This window comes from Bufo gargarizans, chromosome 11 (assembly GCF_014858855.1).
Source record: "Bufo gargarizans isolate SCDJY-AF-19 chromosome 11, ASM1485885v1, whole genome shotgun sequence".
Classification (NCBI taxonomy): domain Eukaryota; kingdom Metazoa; phylum Chordata; class Amphibia; order Anura; family Bufonidae; genus Bufo; species Bufo gargarizans.
Window position 1 is genome coordinate 35,733,352 of NC_058090.1, and position 23,105 is coordinate 35,756,456.

Genomic DNA, 23,105 nt, shown 5'->3' on the forward strand with positions numbered 1-23,105 from the left:
GTCCCAGCGGTGGGAGATGAGACAATCTCTTTAAGTTAAAATGGGAGTTGTAGTACATCTGATTATAGCAGATACAGTGTCAGCTGCAGACAGTGCAGTTCTCTCCCAGACAGTGATGTATGGATGTTGGCAAGGTTGAGAGTTATGTACCTCTTTCTCTTCTGTCTCTTTCTGGAGAATTTATGGTGGACAATTGAACCTTTATAATGGTGGCTACAGGGTCCACTGCAGAATACAGGACTTTAGTGATACTACTGACGAAGTTGTGTCCGGGTGTGAAGGGTGTCTTAACGATGTCCCTCACAGCACCAAAGTCTGAATAGCTGAAGTAGCAGGTTACCTTGCTGACTTCTATGCTTGACAATGCAGATTCCAGCTTTCTCTTTCTCTTTATCTCCCTCTCCTTCTGTAGATCTTACCGAGATTGGCGAGTCTCTGATAGCTTGAGGCCTAGTACTAGGAAATGGAGCACAGGGACTTTGCTTACTCTCTTCTTCACTGCAAACACTATACTCCTGATTTGGGATGGGACCACACCAAACCTCTTACAAGGGCTGTCCCAGGATTGTTAACCCTGGCTGTGCCATCCACACATAGCTTTGCTGGGTGCATACATAGCAGAAAAGTCAATGCATAATATTACATAACGATTTGCAGATAGCCCCTTACTCTGGGGTACTTCAAATGTAATGCATATGCTATGTAGTCCTGATTAATGAGCAGACGGTCCCTAGTGCTGATTCTCAATGAGGTGCGAACCAGAGCATTCTGGTATTAATGTGACCTGCCTCAGCATATACCCTACTGCAGAACCCAAAATAAAGGGTGCACCACCTTGGCTGTGTGATCATTGACCAAGCACCACTAGTAGATTATAGTTTTAGTCTCCGCTAAATCCCAATAAGTTTTCCAGGTGTTTTTTTTTTATTTTTTTATGTGCTTATAAGAGGTAAACAGGTTCAATGATGGGAGCAGCACAGGCGCCAAGCAAAGGAAGCCATATGTGATTTATGCAAAATGATGGTAAAATGCTGTAGCTTTGCTAAAGATCACACCAAAAACGATGACAAGCGGTTTCTTTTTGCTCTTCCCAAATGCTGCCTGCTCCCATCACTGGCTGCTACCACCTCCAAACCATAATATGACAGGTGCCAGACTCTGCTCCATTAAAGGGGTTGTCTCGTTTCGGCAAATGGCATTTACCATGTAGAGAAAAAGTTAATACCAGGCACTTGCTAATGTATTGTGATTGTCTATATTGCCTCCTTTGCTGGCTTGATTCATTTTTTTCATATCCAGGTGTTACTACCACCCTGCAATCCAGCAGCAAGGGTCAGGCTTGCGCACTATAGAAAAAAGTGCCCACCTATGTGCGCTCTCGGCCATCAGAGAGGATGGCACTTATTCCTATAGTGTGCAAGCATGACCACCGCTGCTTCAGGGTGGTCGAAACCCCTAGAAAGGAGTATAATGCGATGGAAAAATGAACCAAGCCAGCAAAGAAGGCAATATGGACAATCACAGTACATTAGTAATTGGCTTGTATTAACTTTGTCTACATAATAAATGCAATTTGCTGAAGTGAGACAACCCCTTTAATAAACTTTCTGCCAGTGTTTGCTCTCAGAGGGAAACTGTCTTCTGTAAAAGCTGCTGAGACACAAGGGAATGTGAGGACCAAGCCCAAACCCTGCACACTCGATCAGCTATGGGCCTGATGCTGGATCAAAATAAGGTATATGTCTCTATATGTAGATGTATGATGTATTGTGTCTCTTCGTTTATTGTGTTATGTATTGTTCTGTGAATATTATGCTCTGTTCACATCGGCATCATAGTTTCTGTTCCAAATGGAAAGGATGACGCATTGCCAGATCCATCGAACTCAACCAATAGACCCACTGGCTATTAGTGGGGTCTGCTGGGTTCCGTTCTGGTGTCCATTGTTTTGACTGACAGACTAGTGCTGCATGCTGTACTATTTTATTTTATTTTTTCCTGTCAAATATTATAGGGTTAAAAATCGGGGGACTGGAGTCTGTTGAGTGCATTTGGAGGCATGGGGAATGTCTTTAAAAATGTTGTTGTGTCCTTGATTATTTGGTCAATTGTCCAGAAAAAAATGAAGATGAGGTTGGGGTGGGGAAGCACTAGTGTCACTATTCCCCGTGTCAATGGGGCATTCCTACACAATCAGTGTAGGAACAAACACTACTGACAATGTAACGCATTTATTGGAGCAATGTTAGGTCTGTGGTCCGTGTCCCTGAAGGCACGGATGTAGCTTCACTCACTGTGTCATCTCATGTCTTGGTTGCCCGTGACCTCTCCATTTTTCTGCCTTCATGCTCCTGTCTCATGTTCCCCTAGGGACAATGGATGAAGGTCTCTAGGTATTTAAGGCACCCTCTCAAGGCAGAGAGTGCCTGAGCGTTAGGTTCCTAGGTGACTAGCAAAGGTGTTCGATAGTCTAGTGCTATTGTGATTTACCTGCGTTTTAGGTTTGTGATTTACCTGCGAATTTCAGTTCTATAACCAGTCTATCTAACCAGTCTATCTACCCAGTCGGTGCTCCATTCTGGTCTCCAGCCTGTCTGCCTTGTGTGTGCTTCACCAATACCCTGTCTGCAAGTCTATCTTGTGTCTAACCTCAACCATGTTAACTATGTCCTGCCTGTCTCTCAAAAAACAGCTATAAAGCCTTAGTGACTGTTTAGACTGTACCTTAGCCCTACGCCAAACTGGTTACTTGTCAAAGTGGGTCCACACTGATCTGTAACAGGAAATAACAGAGGAACGTAAATACATAAAAGCATTTACTAATACAGTAGACATGTCCTCTTTAAGGCTACTTTCACACTCGCGTTTTGGCTTTCCGTTTGTGAGATCCGTTCAGGGCTCTCACAAGCGTCCAAAACGGATCAGTTTTGCCCTAATGCATTCTGAATGGAAAAGGATCCGCTCAGAATGCATCAGTTTGCCTCCGTTCCGTCTCCATTCCGCTCTGGAGGTGGACACTAAAACGCTGCCTGCCTGATGAAGCTCAGCCAAACGGATCCGTCCTGACACACAATGTAAGTCAATGGGGACTGATCCGTTTTCTCTGGCACAATAGAAAACTGATCTGTCCCCCGTTGACTTTCAATGGTGTTCAAGGCGGATCCGTCATGGCTATAGAAGACATGATACAACCGGATGCATGCGGTTGTATTACTGTAACGGAAGCGTTTTTGCAGATCCGTGACGGATCCACAAAAAACGTTAGTGTGAAAGTAGCCTAAAGTGGAATTAGTACAACTCTAGTACAATGTAGAAAATTGTACACATGAGGTTTGTTATATGGGGCAGAGGTGATGGCTAAAATGTTCTTCTCAGAGACGATTTCCCAGATGATGATAAGAGGACCATATTTGGCCAGTTTTGTCCCTTTTTATTGTTTGCAGTTGCGTGATTTTCTATGACAATCCCATGTCACCAGCTTTATCGCTGCAATACTATTATTAGTATTACTGTAAAAAGAATTTAGAGAAATAATGAGAAAATAATTTTTGTTCTTTGATCCCAGTACACTGAGAAGTATAAAGTGAAGGTGTATGGCTAGGATCCTCAGAAGACCTCACCAATCTTCAGAATGAAGGAGCCTAACCGTTGATTTAGCACTGCGACACTTTCACGGCCTTTGCCATCGCAGCGTCTCTCCAGAGAGAACAGCAGCAGGCCCCATTAATTACAATGGAACTGCGCTATAGTTCCCCTGCACAGCAGGTTGATGGGGAACATTGTGAAGGGGCCACAGTGCTGAATCGGTGCTGTGACTCCTTCACTGTAAGGGCTTATGCTCACAGCCGTTGTTTGGGGACCGCAAAACACGGATACCGGCCATGTGTGTTCTGCATTTTGCGGAACGGAACAGGCGGCTCATAATAGAACAGTCCTCTCCTTGTCCATAATGCGGACAAATATATCACATGTTTTATTTTTTTGAGGAACGAACATGCAGACATATGGAATGCGCACAGTCATTGCCGCTTTTTTTTGCTGCCCCATTGAAGTGAATGGTTCCACGTATAGGCCGCAAACAAAACAGAACGGGCACGGATAAAAAATAAATTTGTGTGCACGAGCATGTAGATCCCAGAGGTCAGACCCCCACCAATCGAGCAGTGATGGAAAAGTGAATCCAGTCAGCAAAGGAGGCAATATGGACAATCACAATACATTAGTAAGTGCCTGGTATTAACTTTCTCTACAGGATAAATGCCATTTACTGAAGTGAGACGACCCCTGCCAGAACAGGAGCAACTCGTACAGATTGTCTGTCCTTTCTGGCTCAGAGAGGGGGTCCTGTGTGGTGTCACCCCCTGTACTGAGGCCATATGCTCGAATAGGATGCATCTGCAAAATAGGACAATATAAGATCTAGTGTATTAGTGTCGATGCATTCCTCAATTGATGTGACTAAATGTGTATGATTTTTTATTTTATTTGCTTTTAAAGGGGTTGTCCGGGTATTTAAAACTGATGACCTGTCCTAACAAGAGATCATTAGTATCGATGTCCCGACGTGTTTCGTGCACTCTCCATGTGGTTGTGTTTGTCTTCGCCAATTTATGCATCTATTTATTTGTTTTATCGATTTCAATAAAGATACATTTCTGGATATACATTTTTGCATTACATCTGTGTATATGCTGAGTGCCTGGGTTTGTCCCATCTAGGAGCTATACGGCTAAAATCTGCCACTGCTTCAGCATCAGCTCTCCCATTGACTTTAATGTGAAAAACCCCCTGTTATGGTGTAAAAATGGTAACGTTTTTATCAATAGTGCAGTGAGCTCAGGAGAGGGGAAAATGATAGGAGTGGCAGTAGCAAGGATGTTGATTGTAGTTGTTATTCAGTCTGACGCTGCAGTGATGGGAAGGTTGCACCTTTCTTCTATTTGGGGCACACCCTGGTTCTGGGGTTTCTCCTGCCTGATGGTGGTTCAGGGTTCCCTTAGTGCAGATGAATTGTGAGGTGCAAGGCAGGGTCCCCTGCAGCATGGAGGCAATGATGAGGCAGTTCAGCATAAGCATCCCAAAAAAGGTGTGCAACACTTCTTTCTCGCGGACCCAACATCAGACTGTTCTGGAATTTTTTCACAGGTTTCCTTCTCACAATTAATATTACTACAGGTTTTCACTGCAGGACGTAGTATAGTGGCAATATCCAGATTCTGCTTTGTAGTCTGCCCAGGTACCAGAAGACTTGAATATCTGGAACAGGTGTTCTGCTTCTTCCTAAGCAGTTTATCTCCACAGAGCTTCTTCACGCACCTCCTCTCAACACTGGTATGCTTTTCAAATATATCTTGCTGGCTATCTTTCTTCAGGGCTGTGTTCTGCTACCTCAGCATACTTCACTGTCTTGACACTGACTGTTCTGACTTAACTCTTCCTCCCCATGGGGAGAGGTACATAACCCCAGCTAGCAACCGGTTACTTTGGCATGTTAACTGCCTCTTACATAAAAATGTATAAATACACAGTAAATCAAAATGTTGACCTTTTTAGCAGCATGCATATAACAAATGCGACACTGCAGTAGCTAATTTTGAAAAAATGCTTGAGAAGTGGAAGCAGATTTGATTGTGGATTTCATAGAAGTCAATGGGGAAGCTGGAAAACCTAGACCAAAAACTCTCCGAAAACAGTTGTAAAAAATCCTCTAAAACAGCCACCAAATTAAAAATCTGCCACCAAAACATACCTGTTTTCAGCTACTGATCTGCTACAGATTTTTCTGCTGTGGTTTTTGTTGTGTGAACGTACTTTTAATAGCCTGGTGCTCCAATGAGTGCTGCAGCCATGTGACATCACATTCATTGCTCACATGGTCTAAGCGCCTCTCAAGTGAATGGGCCTGAGCTGCAATACCAAGCACAGCCACTATCCAAAGGATGGCGCTGTGCTTTGTAAGCTGAGAGGAGGTCGCTGATCGTGGGGTTGTCGGGAGTAAGACCCCCCCCCCCCACTGATCAGATACTGATGACCTATCCTCATCAGTATTAAACGTTCGTAAAGCCCATTTAATTGTTGTTATAATCAGTAACATTTTAATGGGATGGCTGTGCTCAAAGAGCTGCTTTTTCCTGTAGATTTCCCGGACTGTAGATTTATCCTATAAAATCCTTACTCATCCATAAGATACTCACCCATAAATAAATAAAGATCTCTGTTGTAGTCAGACTTGTGAGTCATTGCGAAGGCAGATTTAGAAGCTAATTGTCCTCTACGGCAAATATCTAGCCACAGCCCTACCTGATCCATAAAGATAAAGCTTTCACTGCAGGTGACCTAAGGTCTGCTCGGTGGGTGGAAATGTAAAAAAATTCCCCTGATCAATACTGTGGTGGGCGTGGAGTGTACTATGGTCTGCTTGGCTATAGAGGGCCAAATATTATAATGGAAGTATAGATTGCAGTGCAAAATCCTGTATCAAAATTCTGGACAACCCCTTTAAGGTCCTCATACACAGTAGTGTATTGTCAGCTGAACCTGTTTTTGGTGGGACAGGCTGGCAGTCTTTTGTGTATGGGGAGTTCTTGACTCTCCCTCCACAGATGATGCGGATCGAGCGCTTGTGTCACGTCAATACATAAAAGTCAATGGGCGTCTACAAGCGTTTTTTTTCACAGATCCATGTGCCTGATGGGAGAACTTCACTGTAGGTCCTGTTATCCAGAGACGATAGGCCATCCAAATCTGACTCGACACCCCGCTGATCAACTGCTCTGCAGTAGCCCTGGTGCCAGAACCACACAGTGATGCAAATTGCGCAGTGGACGGAGCTGTGTAGTTCAGCTGATCGGCGGCAGTGCAGCAGCATATCGGACCCCTGAAGATCAGATTTTTCGTGGCCTAATCTGTGGACAGGCCATCACTTGTAAAGCTTTGGACAATAGCTTTTAAAAGGGGTTGATTATTTTGAAAATATCTTCAAAAATAGCAAATTAAGTCATATGTTACGGATTCCCCCTCCACTCCGCCTCTGACATTTCCCTCTTCCCCTGCTGCAGTAGTCACATGTCTGCGTTGAAAAGGACGAATCCAAAGGGGAACCCAGGAAGTGATGTCAGAGTGACTTATGTTATTTTAGATGTCTTCTAAAAAAAAAATTTCTGCCTGATCAAACCCTTTTAACATATTTTTCCTTCACATTTACTTTTCCGTCTTCGACATTTTTGAAAATATTTTATTTAAAATTAGTGTAATGCTGCCACCTGGTGCTAGAGATAAGTAATTACACTTATTACTGGAGTAAGGAGAACTGTGGCTGCGGAATTTAGTCCATGATGTACTATTATTACAAAAAATAAAAAAAAAAAGCTCTGTTTAGGTTGTGGAAAAATCAGAATGCAGTGAACTGTCTGATCAGCAGCAACTGCCAAGTAATCTCAGGCTATCTCTGAAGGGGGTTTTATGCTGATGATCTATTCTGAGTATCAGTCACCAGTATCTGATTGGTGAAAGTCCAACACTAGGGTTGCCACCTTTCCCAACAAAAAATATCAGGCAAATTAAGCCACACCCCAAAGGGGGTGTGGTTGTGGGGGGCATGGTTTAACACAGGGTGTTAAGTCACTATGTCATAATGTGGCTCCCAGTATTAATAATGCCCCATTTGTGCCCTCCAATAATATTAATGCCTCCATTAGTGACCCCCAGTATTGATAATGCACCCCATTTGTGCCTCCAGTACTAGTTATGCCTCCATTAGTGCCCCCCCCCCATAATAATGCCCTCATTAGCACCTCCCAGCATTGTGCCCCCTAGAATTAATAATGCCTCATTAGTGCCCCCAGTAATAGTTATTGCTAACGGTACTGTGAAATGTTGGGAAAAATAAAATAAAACTTCAACTTTTATTAAGATAAATATTAAAATTAGGAAGGGCCTATGTGTTCACCACACAACACAAAGAAATAGTGCGCGTGCTGCAATAGCACTGTGGGCCACTGTCTCCTTGCCACAGAGTATAGTGCTGCACCAAGGTGTACCCACTTATAGCCTGCTGCTCCTCTGTAATATCATATGTGATTACAAGGGGAGAAGCTGCTTTTGTGCAGGAAGCTATGGACTAACCTGTCCATTAGATTGCGACCCCGCCGAAACGTAATAGACAGGGTGGCACCCACCAGATGTCCCACGTCTGGGTCTGATTGTAAAATCCCCCAGTATTGGGTGAGGACATCCCGCACCTTTTCGTGGGCTTCATCAAATGTGGCGACAATGCGGATTTGCTGATCCATGCTTTCCTTCACACGTGGTTGTAACAACGTATCATGGTTTACCGACAAAGAATGTTGGGACGCATTTTTGAGGACCTGATCTGGGTAGCCCCTATTTCGAAACCGATTATGGAGGTCCTTTGCTGCCACCCTATAGTCCGGTAACCTAGAACAATTCCGGCGCAACCTCAGATATTGTCCTTTAGGGATGCTTCTTTTAAGGGCTGAAGGGTGGCAGCTGTCCCATTGTAACAGACTGTTTGTGGTGGTATCTTTTCGAAATAATCTTGTATTTAGGTTACCCTCAGTGTCCCTAAAGATCATAAGGTCTAGGAAAGTAATTTTATCCCTGTGGATTCCTGATGTAAAATGAAGGCCCAAGTTATTCTCATTCAGGTCCTTCACAAATTCCTCCTGAAATGCCACAGAGCTTCCTGACCAAATAATCAGCACGTCGTCAATGAAGCGCAGCCACACGCTAATGTGTTCTGCCCATCTATTGGCGTTGTCTGCAAAAACCACCTTCCGTTCCCACCAGCCCAGGTAGAGATTGGCAAAAGTTGGTGCGCATGGACTGCCCATGGCCACTTCTCTGAGCTGGTGGTAGAACTGGTGGTGAAAAAAACCACATTGTGTTCAAGAATGAATTGAAGTAATTCTAGCACAAATGCATTATTTCGCCACAAATGTGTGCCTCGCTCCTGCAGGAAGGCCGCTACCGCTCCACACCCCATGTCCTGGGGTATGGAGCTGTAGAGCACCTCCACATCTAGGCTAGCCAGCCAGGTATGATTGTCAATCTGGATACCCTCCAGCTTTTTGATCACATCCATGCTGTCTCTCACATAGGATGGGAAAGCCATCACAAAGGGCCGCAGCACCTCACCCACATATGTGCTAATGCCCTGTGTGAGGCCCCCCACCCAAGAGACAATGGGTCTACCCTTTAGAGGAGTTAACCCCTTGTGTATCTTAGGAAGACTATAAAAGCAAGGGACCACTGGATGTTTAGGACACAAATAGAGAAATTCCACCTCACTAATACGTTTTTCACCCTGTGCCAAGGTAAGGATGTCCTTTAGTTGCTTAAGAAAGTTGGCAGTAGGATTTGACCCCAGGACTCTGTAACAGTGACTATCTTTTAAGATGTTCAAGCACATCGTTCGATATTGTTCCCATCCCATAATAGTGATATCCCCCCCCCCCCCACCTTGTCAGCTGGTTTTATGACAATTGAGGGGTCGCGCTCAAGGAATAATAAGGCCTCTGTTTCTGACCTGGAAAGGTTTGACCAGCCAACCCTACACCCCTCCAGTGCCTGCAATTGATCAATTGCTATTTTTAGGAATAAGTCCATGGGTGTATTGTCACCAATCGGTGGGTTCTTAGTGGATGGGAGTTTTAAAGTAGTAAAGGGACCCTCACCTAAACCTCTTTCCCCTTCTTCCATAAGATCCACTAGTAGGCGTATATCCTGTAGCTCATCCGTGTTAACCCCCAACTCAGTGCATTGTTGTTTATCGTGAGTTGCAAAGAATTTCCTCCATTTTAGCCGTCTTACAAAAAGTGTCAAGTCCTTCACCCATTTAAAGAGGTTAAAGGCACAGGTAGGGACAAATGAGAGGCCTTTACTTAGAATCTGCATCTCAGAGGGACTCAGGACCCTTTCTGATAGGTTAATAATCCGAAGATCATCTGAGGGAACAGTATCCCTTCATTCCCTGCCCCTCGAGGTAATATCTCTGCGGCCCTCGTTATTCAATGTCCCTATTGATTTTTCCTGTCCCTTAATGTGTAGGTAGTCAGTGGTGTCCCTACAAAAAACACCCCGTTGGCGTGGTCTTCTACCTCTATTCCCCCTGCCTCGTGATCTACTTCTGGATGACGAAAATATAGGAAACTGAGCGGTTGTGCGAGAAAAACTCACTCTCTTTCCCCCTCTGATGATGAGGGTTCAGTTTCTCCTTCAATGATTTTTACTGTCTTGGATCCAAAGTCCAAGATGCGACCTTCTTTGAAGTCCGCTGTAAATATTGAAAGTGTTTACGTGTTTTGAGCTGTGACGTAAACCGTTCAATAGTTTGCTGTAATAACTGCTCTTTACGAGCAAAATCTGGATTATCTGCTAATTTTTTTATGTTGGTAATTTGCTCTTGTAGCAGATGTGTACTATGCTCCTAGAAAACCTTCTGGAGGAGTGTCATAAGTCGCAGTGAGCTATCAATAGACTCTTTCTCCCACTTTTTATTGAATTCTGGAGACTGGATCCTCACTGTTGGAAGAAGGGGGATACGCAGACCTCCAGGTTCCTGGTGTACGTTTCTAGGGTCTGTGTCTCCCACCAACCCCTCACGTGGTCCTTATAGGTGTTTGTGAGCTGCTTAAAGGAACCTGACAAGCTCAGTGTGATTGCTTCAGCTGGTAGTTGCACTTCTGAGAATACTACCTTCGCTTCCTCATCCCATTTGTCCGAACTGAGGCTAGTTGACAAAAAACCTGCCATCCCTGGATAATTAAAGACCTAGATAAATCAATTTCACTGAAGAAGGTTAACGGGGGATTACGTTTCAAATATAAACATTGCTAACGGTACTATGAAACGTTGGGAAAAAGAAGATAAAACCTCAACTTTTATTAAGATAAATATTAAAAATAGGAAGGGCCTATGTGTTCACCACACAACACAAATAAAAATAGTGTGCGTGCTGCAATAGCACTGTGGGCCACTGTCTCCTTGCCACAGCACTGAGTATAGTGCTGCACCAAGGTGTACCCACTTATAGCCTGCTGCTCCTCTGTAATATATCGTACAGTACAGACCAAAAGTTTGGACACACCTTCTCATTCAAAGAGTTTTCTTTATTTTCATGACTATGAAAATTGTAGATTCACACTGAAGGCATCAAAACTATGAATTAACACATGTGGAATTATATACATAAAAAAAAAAAGTGAAACAACTGAAAATATGTCATATTCTAGGTTCTTCAAAGTAGCCACCTTTTGCTTTGATTACTGCCAGACCACATTCTGCATCAATCACAACATCATGGCTGCGTAGGAGAAGGATCCGGGTACTGAAATGGCCGGTCTGCAGTCCAGATCTTTCACCTATAGAGAACATTTGGCGCATCATAAAGAGGAAGGTGCAACAAAGAAGGCTCAAGACGATTGAACAGTTAGAGGCCTGTATTAGACAAGAATGGGAGAGCATTCCTATTTCTAAACTTGAGAATCTGGTCTCCTTGGTCCCCAGACATCTGTTGAGTGTTGTAAGAAGAAGGGGAGATGCCACACAGTGGGGAAAATGGCCTTGTCCCAACTTTTTGGGGATTTGTTGACACCATGAAATTCTGATTCAACATATTTTTCCCTTAAAATGGTACATTTTCTCCGTTTAAACTTTTGTTCCGTGACTTATGTTCTATTCTGAATAAAATATTAGAAGTTGGCACCTCCACATCATTGCATTCAGTTTTTATTCACGATTTGTATAGTGTCCCACCTTTTTGGGAATCCGGTTTGTAGTTATGCCTCCATAAGTGCCTCCCAGAATTATTAATGCCTCTATTAGTTCCTCACAGAATTAATATGTCCCCATTAGTGCCCCTTAGTAATATTAATACTCTGATTAGTGCCCCCCAGAATTAATATTGCCCCCATTCGTGCTCCCCAGAATTAATAGTGCCCCCAGCAATAGTAATTCCCCCTTTAGCGCCACCACAGTATTATTAATGCCTTCATTGGTGCCCCCGGAATTACTAATGCTTGTGCAAAAAAAAGAACTCATCTCTTCCATTTGATGGCACTGCTGTGAACACTCGCTGCTCACTGGGACCTCAGGACATATTTAAATATAAAGTTGCCTGAAAATGCAATGTTTTCATCCGGGGAAGAGAAGAACAAGTTCTGTGCTGGGTCCCATAGCAGTTGCGTGGTCTGCTTCTAGGGGTACCGGGAGTAGGACCCCACCGATCAGATCTTGAGTCTAGGTCATCAATATTAAACACTGAAAGAACCCAACACAGTAACAGGATACCATGAGTCAGGGACAGGTTACTGGGGACTGTAGTGAATATACTGTAACTACTGATTGTATTCCTGCTCTCAAAAGACCAAAAATATCATCCAACAATATTCAATAGCAAAGGGATTTCCTCCAATGAGCGTATAACATAAAAATAGCGTCTGGGTGTTTTATATCTGGCATCTATGTTGGCATCTATCTTGGCACCTCGCAGTCTCTACATAAAGAGCCATTGTTAGACACATAGGAGACTTCCTCTGGAAACTCTGGCCACAAATAAAACTGAGGGGCATATCAGGGCATTGCATGATTTTCCTCTGGCATCAATGTCCATGTACAAAAAAAATCATGTGGCCTTCGATAAGAATGGGGCATTTTTCGCTTGTACAATTCTGGACATTTATGGAACCAATGTGATTCTCCAATACACCAAGGTGAGTCAAAAATGATCCGCACTCTGGCTGTAGAAATTATCTTTATCAACTTTCAGAGAAGGCAAATGCATAATTTATTCAACCAAATCTCCTGCTTTTCAATGCACTTTGTCCTTCTGCCAACAAGCTTCCATACTAGCTCATTAAAAATGTTTTAGGCTGAGCTGCAAGCCACGAATGCACCGCTGTCTTCTCCTCTTCATCAGACGTGAATCTTCATCCTTGTAGGACCACACAACCCACTGTCGCTCGTCCATCCAGCAGAATCAGTTCATGTGCACGCCCAATTTTGTCATCAGTTGTGGGCAGGCGTCCGGCTCTTTCCTCATGACTGACACTTGTGTGACCTTCCCTGAATTTCTGTAACCATTCATAAGCATAACTTCACAACAAAACACTTTTTCCATACTGTGTATGCGAAGAGGTATCTCCCAAGAAAGACAACAATCTCACAGGTGCCAACTCTTGGAAGTAGCTACCTATGGGTCAAGATCAGACTATCCAGCAAGCTTTGGGATTTGACAAGGGAATATAGCCAAGCCAGACATCCCTCAGTAGACAGCTGTTTCTGGGTGCTTGCCCTACATCATTACGGAGTAGGATTCCAGCTGACTCCCTGCCATGCCTTGGAAGCGGCTTGGGCAAGGTGCTGAATCTCCTTAAAGGGATTCTGTCACCAGGATTTACCCTATAGCGATATTTATATGTGCCCATCAGTCTCCTTGTTTTGTATTAAATGATCCCACTATTACTGCTTTGTGTGTCTTTTATCGTTCCAAAAAGCGATTTGATAGATATGTAAATTACCTTGCTAAGGAGCCCAAGGGGTTCTTCCACGATCTGTTGGAGCCCACCCGCGCCCATCGTTCCGGAGCCAGTTAATTTATTCACTGCACTTGCCCTGACGCCATTCCTTCCAAGCGCCGTAATCTCGCGCAGGCACAGTGTACACAGTAGTATGCGCCCGTGCGGCTACTGGCACAGGCTTCGTCGATCCAATTGTGCATGTGCCGGCTCCCTGCGCCAAATGCTAAGGTCTTTTCCGGTGCCAGCGACGTGCGCAGGGAGCTGGCGCATGCGCGGTTGGATCGACAAAGCCTGTGCCAGTAGCCGCACTGGCGAATACTACTGTGTACACTGTGCCTGCGCGAGATTATTGCGCTTGGAAGGAATGGCGTCAGGGCAAGTGCAGTGAATAAATTAACTGGTAGGCGGTGCTGGGCTCCGGAACGATGGGCGCAGGTGGGCTCCTTAGCAAGGTAATTTACATTTCTATAAAATCGCTTTTTGGAAGAATAAAAGACACACAGAGCAGTAATAGTGGGATCATTTAATACAAAACAAGGAGACTGATGGGCACATATAAATATCTCTATAGGGTAAATCCTGGTGACAGAATCCCTTTAAAGAGAACAGTCCTGTATGGAGACTTACTGGAAGTACGACTAATTGGCAATGCTCCATGGGAAGCGAATATGCAAAAAAGTATATCCCAAAAAAGAGAACCATCTTGTCTGCACCACCTATAAGTCAAGATCTTACTATCCAACAAGCCTTGGGATTTGACAAGGTAATATAACCAAATACCTATCCGTAGACAGCTGTTTCGGGGTGCTTGCCCCTCATCAGTATGGAGTAGGATTCTGACTGGCTGAGTATGATGCCTTGTAATCAGCTTAGGCATTGCCAGTAAAGGGTGTATTAGACACCCCCCGATGCCGCCAGGGGCGGACTGGGAAAACCTAAAAGTGGCCCTATTTTGTAGGCAGTTCCAAATTAACAGAAGGTGGGGCAACACAAGTAGGTGGGTCAACAATACCATAGTGCAAAATACCATCCCAGCAGAACCAAATAACCAATAACACAATATACTGCCCCAAAGCTGTCCCTCTGTGGTGAAAAACACTGAAAAAGCGATACGGTTGTGTGAAAGAGGCCTAAGTCTCCATACAGGACTGGTGTCATTAAGGAGATTCGCCGCCCTGCCTAAGCCGCTTCCAAGGCAATGCCAGGTTAACTTAAAGACATCTTATAATGGTGTTCAAAATTGCATCCATGAACGTTAAGTGCTGGAGCTAAAACCTTAAGTGTAACGTCTTCTGTGCTCAAGAGACACATATTATATCCAAAGACGCGTCCTGCATTAAACATCCGTGTCCTTATTGCAATTGAGAACTCCTTCCAGCTCATACAAAAACGCATCGATCGCAGTGGAAGATCTGTCCTTTTGGTACGCTCCATCAACGTCGTCTTGTATACTTTAGTGTCTGTATATGCTCCGAACAGGGGACAATTAAGGTTCCTTCATAAATTACAGAGGCTAGCTAAGGCTAGTTTCACACGAGGTCTCTCTGGATCTAGCATTGCTGGAAGCTACATGAATGCCTTCTGGCCCCATTCACTATAATAGGGACCGGTGGAGATCCGGCCGCAACCCGGCAAATAGGCCAAGAATGGGACAGATAAATACCACTGCACAAACCCTGCTATACCACTGCGCAAACCCTGCTGGATCTCACAAACAGTAGTGTGAAACTAGCCGAACACAGTTCTACCAGGTAAATTCTTTTTAGGTGGGGATTTGAATTCCACAATGGATGCTACATCTACCTTCCATACATTCCCCCCCCCCCCCAATCATGGAGAAAACTGTTAAGGCACGAGGGTCTCTGTGACGCATGGAGAATACTCCATGGCAAAAAAAAATGACTTCCCCTCCCCCCTCCCCCCAGCATAACAGCTACTCTTGCATTGATTTATGTAGAGGAGATGGGGACCTCTTGCTTCAGTATAAGTTAACTACAATTGAGACTATAAGGCGCCTTCACACGCTGCAGATTTTGTTGCAGAAATTTCCGCAAGTGAAAATCAGTTCTATTCACTTGAATGGAGCAGCAAGTACTTTTAGTAGTGAAAAATTCTGCAATAAAATGTACAGCGTGTAAAGGCATCCCAACATGGTCTATAAAAAAAGGCATCCCAACATGGTCTATAAATATAGAGGAATGTTTTATCCCCACCCAAACCTCGATTTGGAGATCTTAAGATATATATATAAAACAAGATACAAAAATAAAAAACACAATGAATACAAAGGTCACCCCCCCCCCCCATACAAATTAAAGAGGTGACAGCCAAATTGCCCATCTAAGCAGAAGGTACAGTGTTAGGCTACATTCACACAACCGTATGTATTTTGTGGTCTGCAAAATGCAGATCCGCAAAAAATATGGATGGCGTCCGTATGACATCCATGTTGCATCTGTTTTCGCGTACTAGGATAGGCATTGTAACAAAAAGGACACGGAAACAAAATACGTTCACTTTAAATGAAGACCATTACTACTCAGATATCCATCAATAAGGCTTAAAGGGGTTGTGTCATCTCATACATTGGGGGCTTATCACTAGTATATGCCTTTAATGTCTGATAGGTGCGGGTCTCACCTTTGAGACCTGCAGCTATCTTTTTAGAATGGAGCCTGCAAAGCAAAGGCGGGCACGCCGCTCGCTTACTTCAGTCACGCCCACAGAAGTGAACGCCGTAGCGGCCACACTTGTGTGGCGCGCTTCCCTTTCGTTTAAATGGGACTTTGGAAAATAGCTGAAATAAAATGAATGGAGGGCACATGTGCGCCCTCCTTCACTTTGCGGGCTCCATTCTAAAGATAGATGCGGGTCCCAGAGGTAGGATCCTCACTTATCAGACATTGAGGGTATATCCTAGTGATATGCCCCCAATGTCTGAGATGATACAACCCCTTTAAGGAATATTTTACAATGAACGTAGACTCTGTTTCTAACCCCTTCTTGTTGTGGAATGCCCATAAAGCCGTAAAACGGGAATCTATGATTAAACCGGGCCACTCCTTAAAAAAGAAAAAAAGTTGCAATCCCTTTTAGACGACATCTGGAAACTAGAGCTTTTGAATAAGTCTCACCAACCTTCTGTCTATAAGGATCAATTGGTATCTCTCAGGAAACTACTGTGAGAACACTTACTGACTGAATACTTATCATACACTAAGGCGCGATATTATTACCAAGATAACAAAGCTGGTAAGCTAATAGCCTCTCGCCTAAAAGCCCAACGCCTGAAATCTCACATGATAGCTCTCCACATGGGAGAATCTTTCATCCCAAAGATATTGCAAACAAGTTTCAGGAATATTATGCCTCTCTCTATAGTCTGCATTCTGATCCTTTCAATCCCAGCCTGGCGCTCCGGAGGTCCGATCATTTCTTGAAAGGGCATACTTTCCATCTCTCCAGCTGTCCTGTTGTCTTTGGACGCCGGGAAGGCATTTGATTGTATTAATTGGTCATACGTCTTCTCAGACCTCGAACGTTTCGGCTTTCAAGCGCTTTACTGTAAACCAGGGATGCTCAGCCTGCGGCCGTCCAGCTGTTGTAAAACTACAACTCCCACCATGCCTTGTTGTAGGCTCATAGCTGTAGGCTGTTCAGGCATGCTGGGAGTTGTAGTTTTGCAACAGCTGGGGGGCCGCAGGTTGAGCATGCAAGCTGTAAACCAATGGTGCAAGTCCTTGCTAACGAGTCCTTATCGGACAAACTCTCCATATCAAACAGCATAAGACAGGGGTGTTCTCTATCTCCCTTGATTTTTTTTTAATTTATGGAATCCTTGGCATGATGCATCTGTGCGGGGTATTCGTACACGTACTATATCTTTCTTTGCGGATGATGTAATCTTGACTCTAGCCGACCATGGAAACTCGCTAGACAATGCCCTAGACTGGATTAAGTTTTTCTTTACAGTATAAGGCCTCATGCACACGACCGTGGTGTGTTTTGCGGTCCGCAAATAGCAGATCCGCAAAACACGGATGTCATCCGTGCGTTTCTGTAATTTGCGGAACAGCACGGACAGCCTTCAATATAAATGCCTATTCTTGTCCGCAAAGAGCGGACAAGAATAGGACATGTTATATTTTTTTAAGCGGGGCCACAAAACGGAGCAACGGATGCGGACAGCACACAGAGTGCTGTCTGCATCTTTTGCGGCCCCATTAAAGTGAATGGGTCCGCATCTGAGTGGCTCGGATGCGTACCCAAACAACGGCTGTGTGCATGAGACCTAAACCACATACCCCAAAATACCAAGCTATGCCTCTACTTACCCACAGGAATCTTTACACCTGTTGGGCTGTGTTCGCTTTTCCGTCAGATATGACGGCATTTGTCCGGTCGAAACCTGGCAATTATGCTAGCAAGTGGCCGGATCACCGCCGGACCTCATTACTGTCAATGGGGTGATAAACTAGGGAATCTGGCCTTGCCAGACTTGGAGAACACGCTGCTTTACATATTTTGGTCATGCCCATTACTACAACCATTTTGGAAATACATACATCTAACAGTCTATTCAGTAGGACTATCAGCTGTGTATCCACCTGACTTCTCCACAACGCAACTGATGGTCCCAACCCCATTTATAAAGCAAGAAATCCCACTTATTAAGCCTGACAGGGCACACCTGTGAAGTGAAAACCATTTCAGGTGACTACCTCTTGAAGCTCAACAAGAGAATGCCAAGAGTGTGCAAAGCAGTAATCAAAGCAAAAGGTGGCTACTTTGAAGAACCTAGAATATTACATATTTTCAGTTGTTTCACACTTGTTTGTTATGTATATAATTCCACATGTGTTAATTCATAGTTTTGATGCCTTCACTGTGAATCTACAATTTTCATAGTCATGAAAATAAAGAAAACTCTTTGAATGAGAAGGTGTGTCCAAACTTTTGGTCTGTGCTGTATACAATATACTCAAAGGGGTTCTCCAGGATTTTAATATTGATGTTGCGCAGCACTGTTACAGCAGGAGGACGGCCGATGCAGAAAAAAAGTTGTAGCAGATTTGAATCAGCGTACTGGAGACCAGACTAGCTGAGTGATATAGAAGAGTTGATGCAGCTGAGCAGAGACCAAACTAGTTGAGTGTTGCAGCACAGCTGATGTAGTGTACTGGAGGTCAATGTAGCAGAGCTAAGGTAGCAGAGTATGGATAAAGCTTATGTAGCAGAGTTCAGTATAGTTGTTATAGTTGATGATGCAGTAAGGTTGTAAACAGGTATGCAGAGTTGATGTAGAGGAGGACTAAACCAGCATAACAGAGTTGATGATTCAGCAGAGAAGCAACCCGAAATAGCAGAGTTGATGAACAATACCGCAGGACTGAAGGCCAGTGTACTAGGGCGCTCGGGTCTAACTTGAATAGTCGGGCGGTAGTCTGACACCTAAACCGGGTGAGATAATGTCATCACAGGAGAGGTCAAGGAGGTAAATGAGTCAGCGTGGGGTGTTGGAACCAGGAAATGTGTGGGACCATCTCGATTGTAATGTTTGCTCTATAGATCGTCCTCCACGCCCTCCAGCAGCGGTAGGATGCACTGTAGTCAGCGTGGCTCCAGATATCTGTGACAACCTACCAGGACCCTATAGAAACCCTCACAGCCCGTCTAGCTGCTGTCCGTGCTGCACATGGCGGTTACTCTGGATATTAGCTAGTGGTCATAATAATGGGACTCAACTGTATTAAACTGGAGGGATCCTACCACTGGGACCCCTAGCAATGACGAAAGCCCATATCCCGCAAGGTGAACGGAGCAGTAAGCAGGTTGGTAGTTCCGGACACAGGCGAATACATCAATCGGCTATTTCCGGAACTCCCACAGAGGTGAACGTAGCAGCAGTACGCATGCTCCTCCTGACACTGGGCTCATCTTGGGAGGACTCGGAAAATAACGGGGTCCTAATTCTTGGCGCTGGTGGGGATCCCAGTAATAGGACCCCAAAGATCTAATAGTTGCCACCTATCCTGATGATAGAGGACAATTTGTATCAACCGGAATACCCTTTAAAGCCTCATGCACACGAATGTGTGCCGGACGTATCCCATATTGTGGCTCGCAAACAGCAGCCCCACAATATATGGGCACCGGCCGCGTGCACACCGTATCACAGATGTGGACCCATTCTCTTGAATGGGTCCGCAACCTGGAAGATACGGTGCAGAGGCACGGCGCGGAAGGCCACGGAAGCACTACAGTGCTTCCGTGGCATTTTGGTCCGTGGCCCAAAAAAATAGAACACGCTCAATTTTTTTGCAGTGCTGACAGATCGCAAACCCATTCAAATTGAATAGGTCTGCATAGCGCTGGCCACGTGGACGGTGCCCGTGCATTGGGAACTGCAATTTGCATGGGTGCATGAGCACCCCAAACTGGTAAAGTTCTCATTAGCGAGCACAGCATTTTAGATTTTTGAGGGATTTGGCAAAAAGTAGGGGGGCTCAGCGCTCAGACCCTCCGCCACCACCCACCATCTCTCAAGTTTTCTGAAATTAGGTGTGCTCTATTGTATTTACAGAAGTCCATAAAACCCCTTTAATATGTATTGTGTACTGTTAGTAGTATTGTGTACTATTAGTAGTATTGTGTACTGTTAGTAGTATTGTGTACTATTAGTAGTATTGTGTACTGTTAGTAGTATTGTGTACTATTAGTAGTATTGTGTACTGTTAGTAGTAATGTGTACTATTAGTAGTATTGTGTACTGTTAGTATTGTGTACTGTTAGTAGTATTGTGTACTATTAGTAGTATTGTGTACTATTAGTAGTAATGTGTACTATTAGTAGTATTGTGTACTGTTAGTAGTATTGTGTACTATTAGTAGTATTGTGTACTATTAGTATTATTGTGTACTATTAGTAGTATTGTGTACTGTTAGTAGTATTGTGTACTATTAGTAGTATTGTGTACTATTAGTATTATTGTGTACTATTAGTAGTATTGTGTACTGTTAGTAGTATTGTGTACTATTAGTAGTATTGTGTACTGTTAGTAGTATTGTGTACTATTAGTAGTATTGTGTACTATCAGTAGTATTGTGTACGTATCAGTAGTATTGTGTACGATTAGTATTGTGTACTGTTAGTAGGGGTATTGTGTAGCTATTAGTAGTATTGTGTACTATTAGTAGGTATTGTGGTAGCTAGTATAGCTATGTGTACTCTTTAGTAGTATTGGTGTACTATCATAGTAGGTATTGTGTACTATTTAGGTAGTACTTGTGTACTAGTTAGTAGTTTGTGTACTATTAGTAGTATTGTGTACTATTAGTAGTATTGTGTACTATCTAGTAGGTCTTTGTGTACTAGTTAGTAGATTGTGTACTATTAGTATTGTGTGACTGTAGTAGTATTGTGTATGTTAGTAGTATTGTGTACTATTAGTAGTAATGTGTACTGTTAGTATTGTGTACTGTTAGTAGTATTGTGCACTATTAGTAGTATTGTGTACTGTTAGTAGTATTGTGTACTATTAGTAGTATTGTGTACTGTTATATTATTCAGGACATTATTTCCACTACACCTGTGCCAACAACCAGCATCGTGTCCACTCCTAGGGACAATAAAAGTGAATCCGCCCAATCCTTACAAAGAAGTCCCTTCAGCAGGCGATGATTAAACATTTAGTAACGATCTCTCCGTCCCGTATGTATTTGCTTACAGGAAATGCAAACCGTGTCAGAATTCAAAGTACAAAGTTTGAGAGGGATGAGCCGCGGCTAGCTCCACCCGGACTCATGTCAAGTCATCCTGCTCCTCGCTTGGACATCCCTTGTCATGTGAAAATTCCTTGATTTGTCAACTTGAGCTCCCAAGACTCAGAAGAACAGAAACAAGGACTGGATTTCCTGTTTCTCACGGTCGGAGGAATAATGAAGGAGACAGAAATGAACTGAGTGGATGAGAAGAAAACTCAGAACTTTTCAGGATGGCTTCTGGGCTCATTAGAAGTGCCCTGTTGGGTGTAGGATTTCTCACGTACCTCCTGGCGGGTGCCATGGTGTTTCAGATGTTGGAACAGGACGCAGAGACGGACGTCAAGCTGAAAACGGAGCAACACAGGTTGGACTTTTTGAAGAATTACACTTGTCTTACCCATGATGCCCTGGAACATCTCATTCAGGTAAGAACATTTTACTCCTATCTATCCATCTCGTACATATCTATCTATCTATCTATCTATCCATCTCATATCTATCTATCTATCTATCTATCCATCTCGTACATATCTATCCATCTCATATCTATCTATCCCCTATCTATCTATCTCATATCTATCTCCTATCTATCTATCCATCTCGTACATATCTATCTATCTATCTATCTCTTCTACAGATGCAGTAGAATTAACACACTTACTTAAAGGGGCATTCCCATCACAGACAATGGGGGCATATCGCTAGGATATGCCCCCGTTATCTGATAGATGCAGGTCCCACCTCTAGCACCTACAACGAGAACGGAGCGGGGAGAGCTTTGGCTGGAGGACCCCTGAATTTCCCGGAGTCCGTCCACCACCAAGCGCTTCTCCCATAGAAGAGAATGGGAGCGCAACGCGCACGCACGGCCCCTGCTCCCATTCATTTCTATGGGGCAGACGGTGCACCGAGCCGAGCCAGCAGTGCACCCTCCGTTCATTTCCCTGCTCCGTTCTCATTGTAGGTGCGGGTCCCAGAGGTGGGACCTGCACCTATCAGACAATGGGGGCATATCCTAGCGATATACCCCCCCATTGTCTGATATGGCAAAACCCCTTTAACTAGATTGCTTTGGCTGGGGGGAAAAAAAACTGCAAGTAAAATCTGTCTCAAAACCTCCTTTAACTCTGTGTGAACGTGTCCTTAGATGGATGGATGGGATATTTTGCTTCCACAGAAAAAGATATTGCACCCACAGATAGCTAGGTTGTTGGTTAGCAGGCAAGATTAGATATATTTCTAATTCTGAAATAATTAATTAATTTATTAATTTATTTGTAATGTTTTAGCAGTTTTCTATTAATTTTTTTCTTAATCTTTTAGAAAAACAAAAGCACGTCCTGCCCTTGTAACATGCCTTCTCTAACCTAGATTCCCGGTTGGGAGTGACTCACAATACTCATTTTTGTTGCGTACAGCACTAGCACTTATCGATGATGTCCTGTCCTTCATTAATTATTGCATTGGATGCATTTTCAAAAATTAAAAAAGATTTGCATTAGATAGTTATATATTTTTTTTTTAAAGTAGTATTATTTGGCTTGTAGAGCTGCCATGCAATACAATGCAATGCAGACGGTTGTGTTCTGTTCAGTGCTAAAACCAGGACAAGCTCTCGGCTCCTCTTTCCTCTGTTCTGGAGCAAATGTATAACATGTTATATAGGGTTCCGGATTAGATTAGCTTCAGATGAGCAGAAAGAAGGGGGGCTGCAGAGCGAGCAGTCAGAGGGCACCTCTGTTGGATTTAGCACAGGACAGGATTCAGCAGCCTGCATTGTATTGTAGACATGAAAACTCTACAA

The 23,105-nt window shown here is 43.8% G+C and overlaps 1 protein-coding gene across 2 annotated transcripts in view; it reads left to right on the forward strand.

Moving 5' to 3' along the window:
- LOC122922190 (potassium channel subfamily K member 16-like) overlaps positions 1-23,105 on the forward strand; it is a 38,585-nt gene that overhangs the window by 2,916 nt on the left and 12,564 nt on the right. Inside the window, exon 2 of one of the 2 annotated variants that reach the window (XM_044272708.1) lies at positions 21,267-21,726. In XM_044272708.1, the coding sequence (XP_044128643.1) occupies positions 21,532-21,726 (195 nt within the window). In that variant the 5' untranslated portion in view covers positions 21,267-21,531. Of the gene's footprint in view, positions 1-21,203; positions 21,727-23,105 lie in introns of those variants that run through there. The other variant, XM_044272709.1, reaches the window with a different exon arrangement.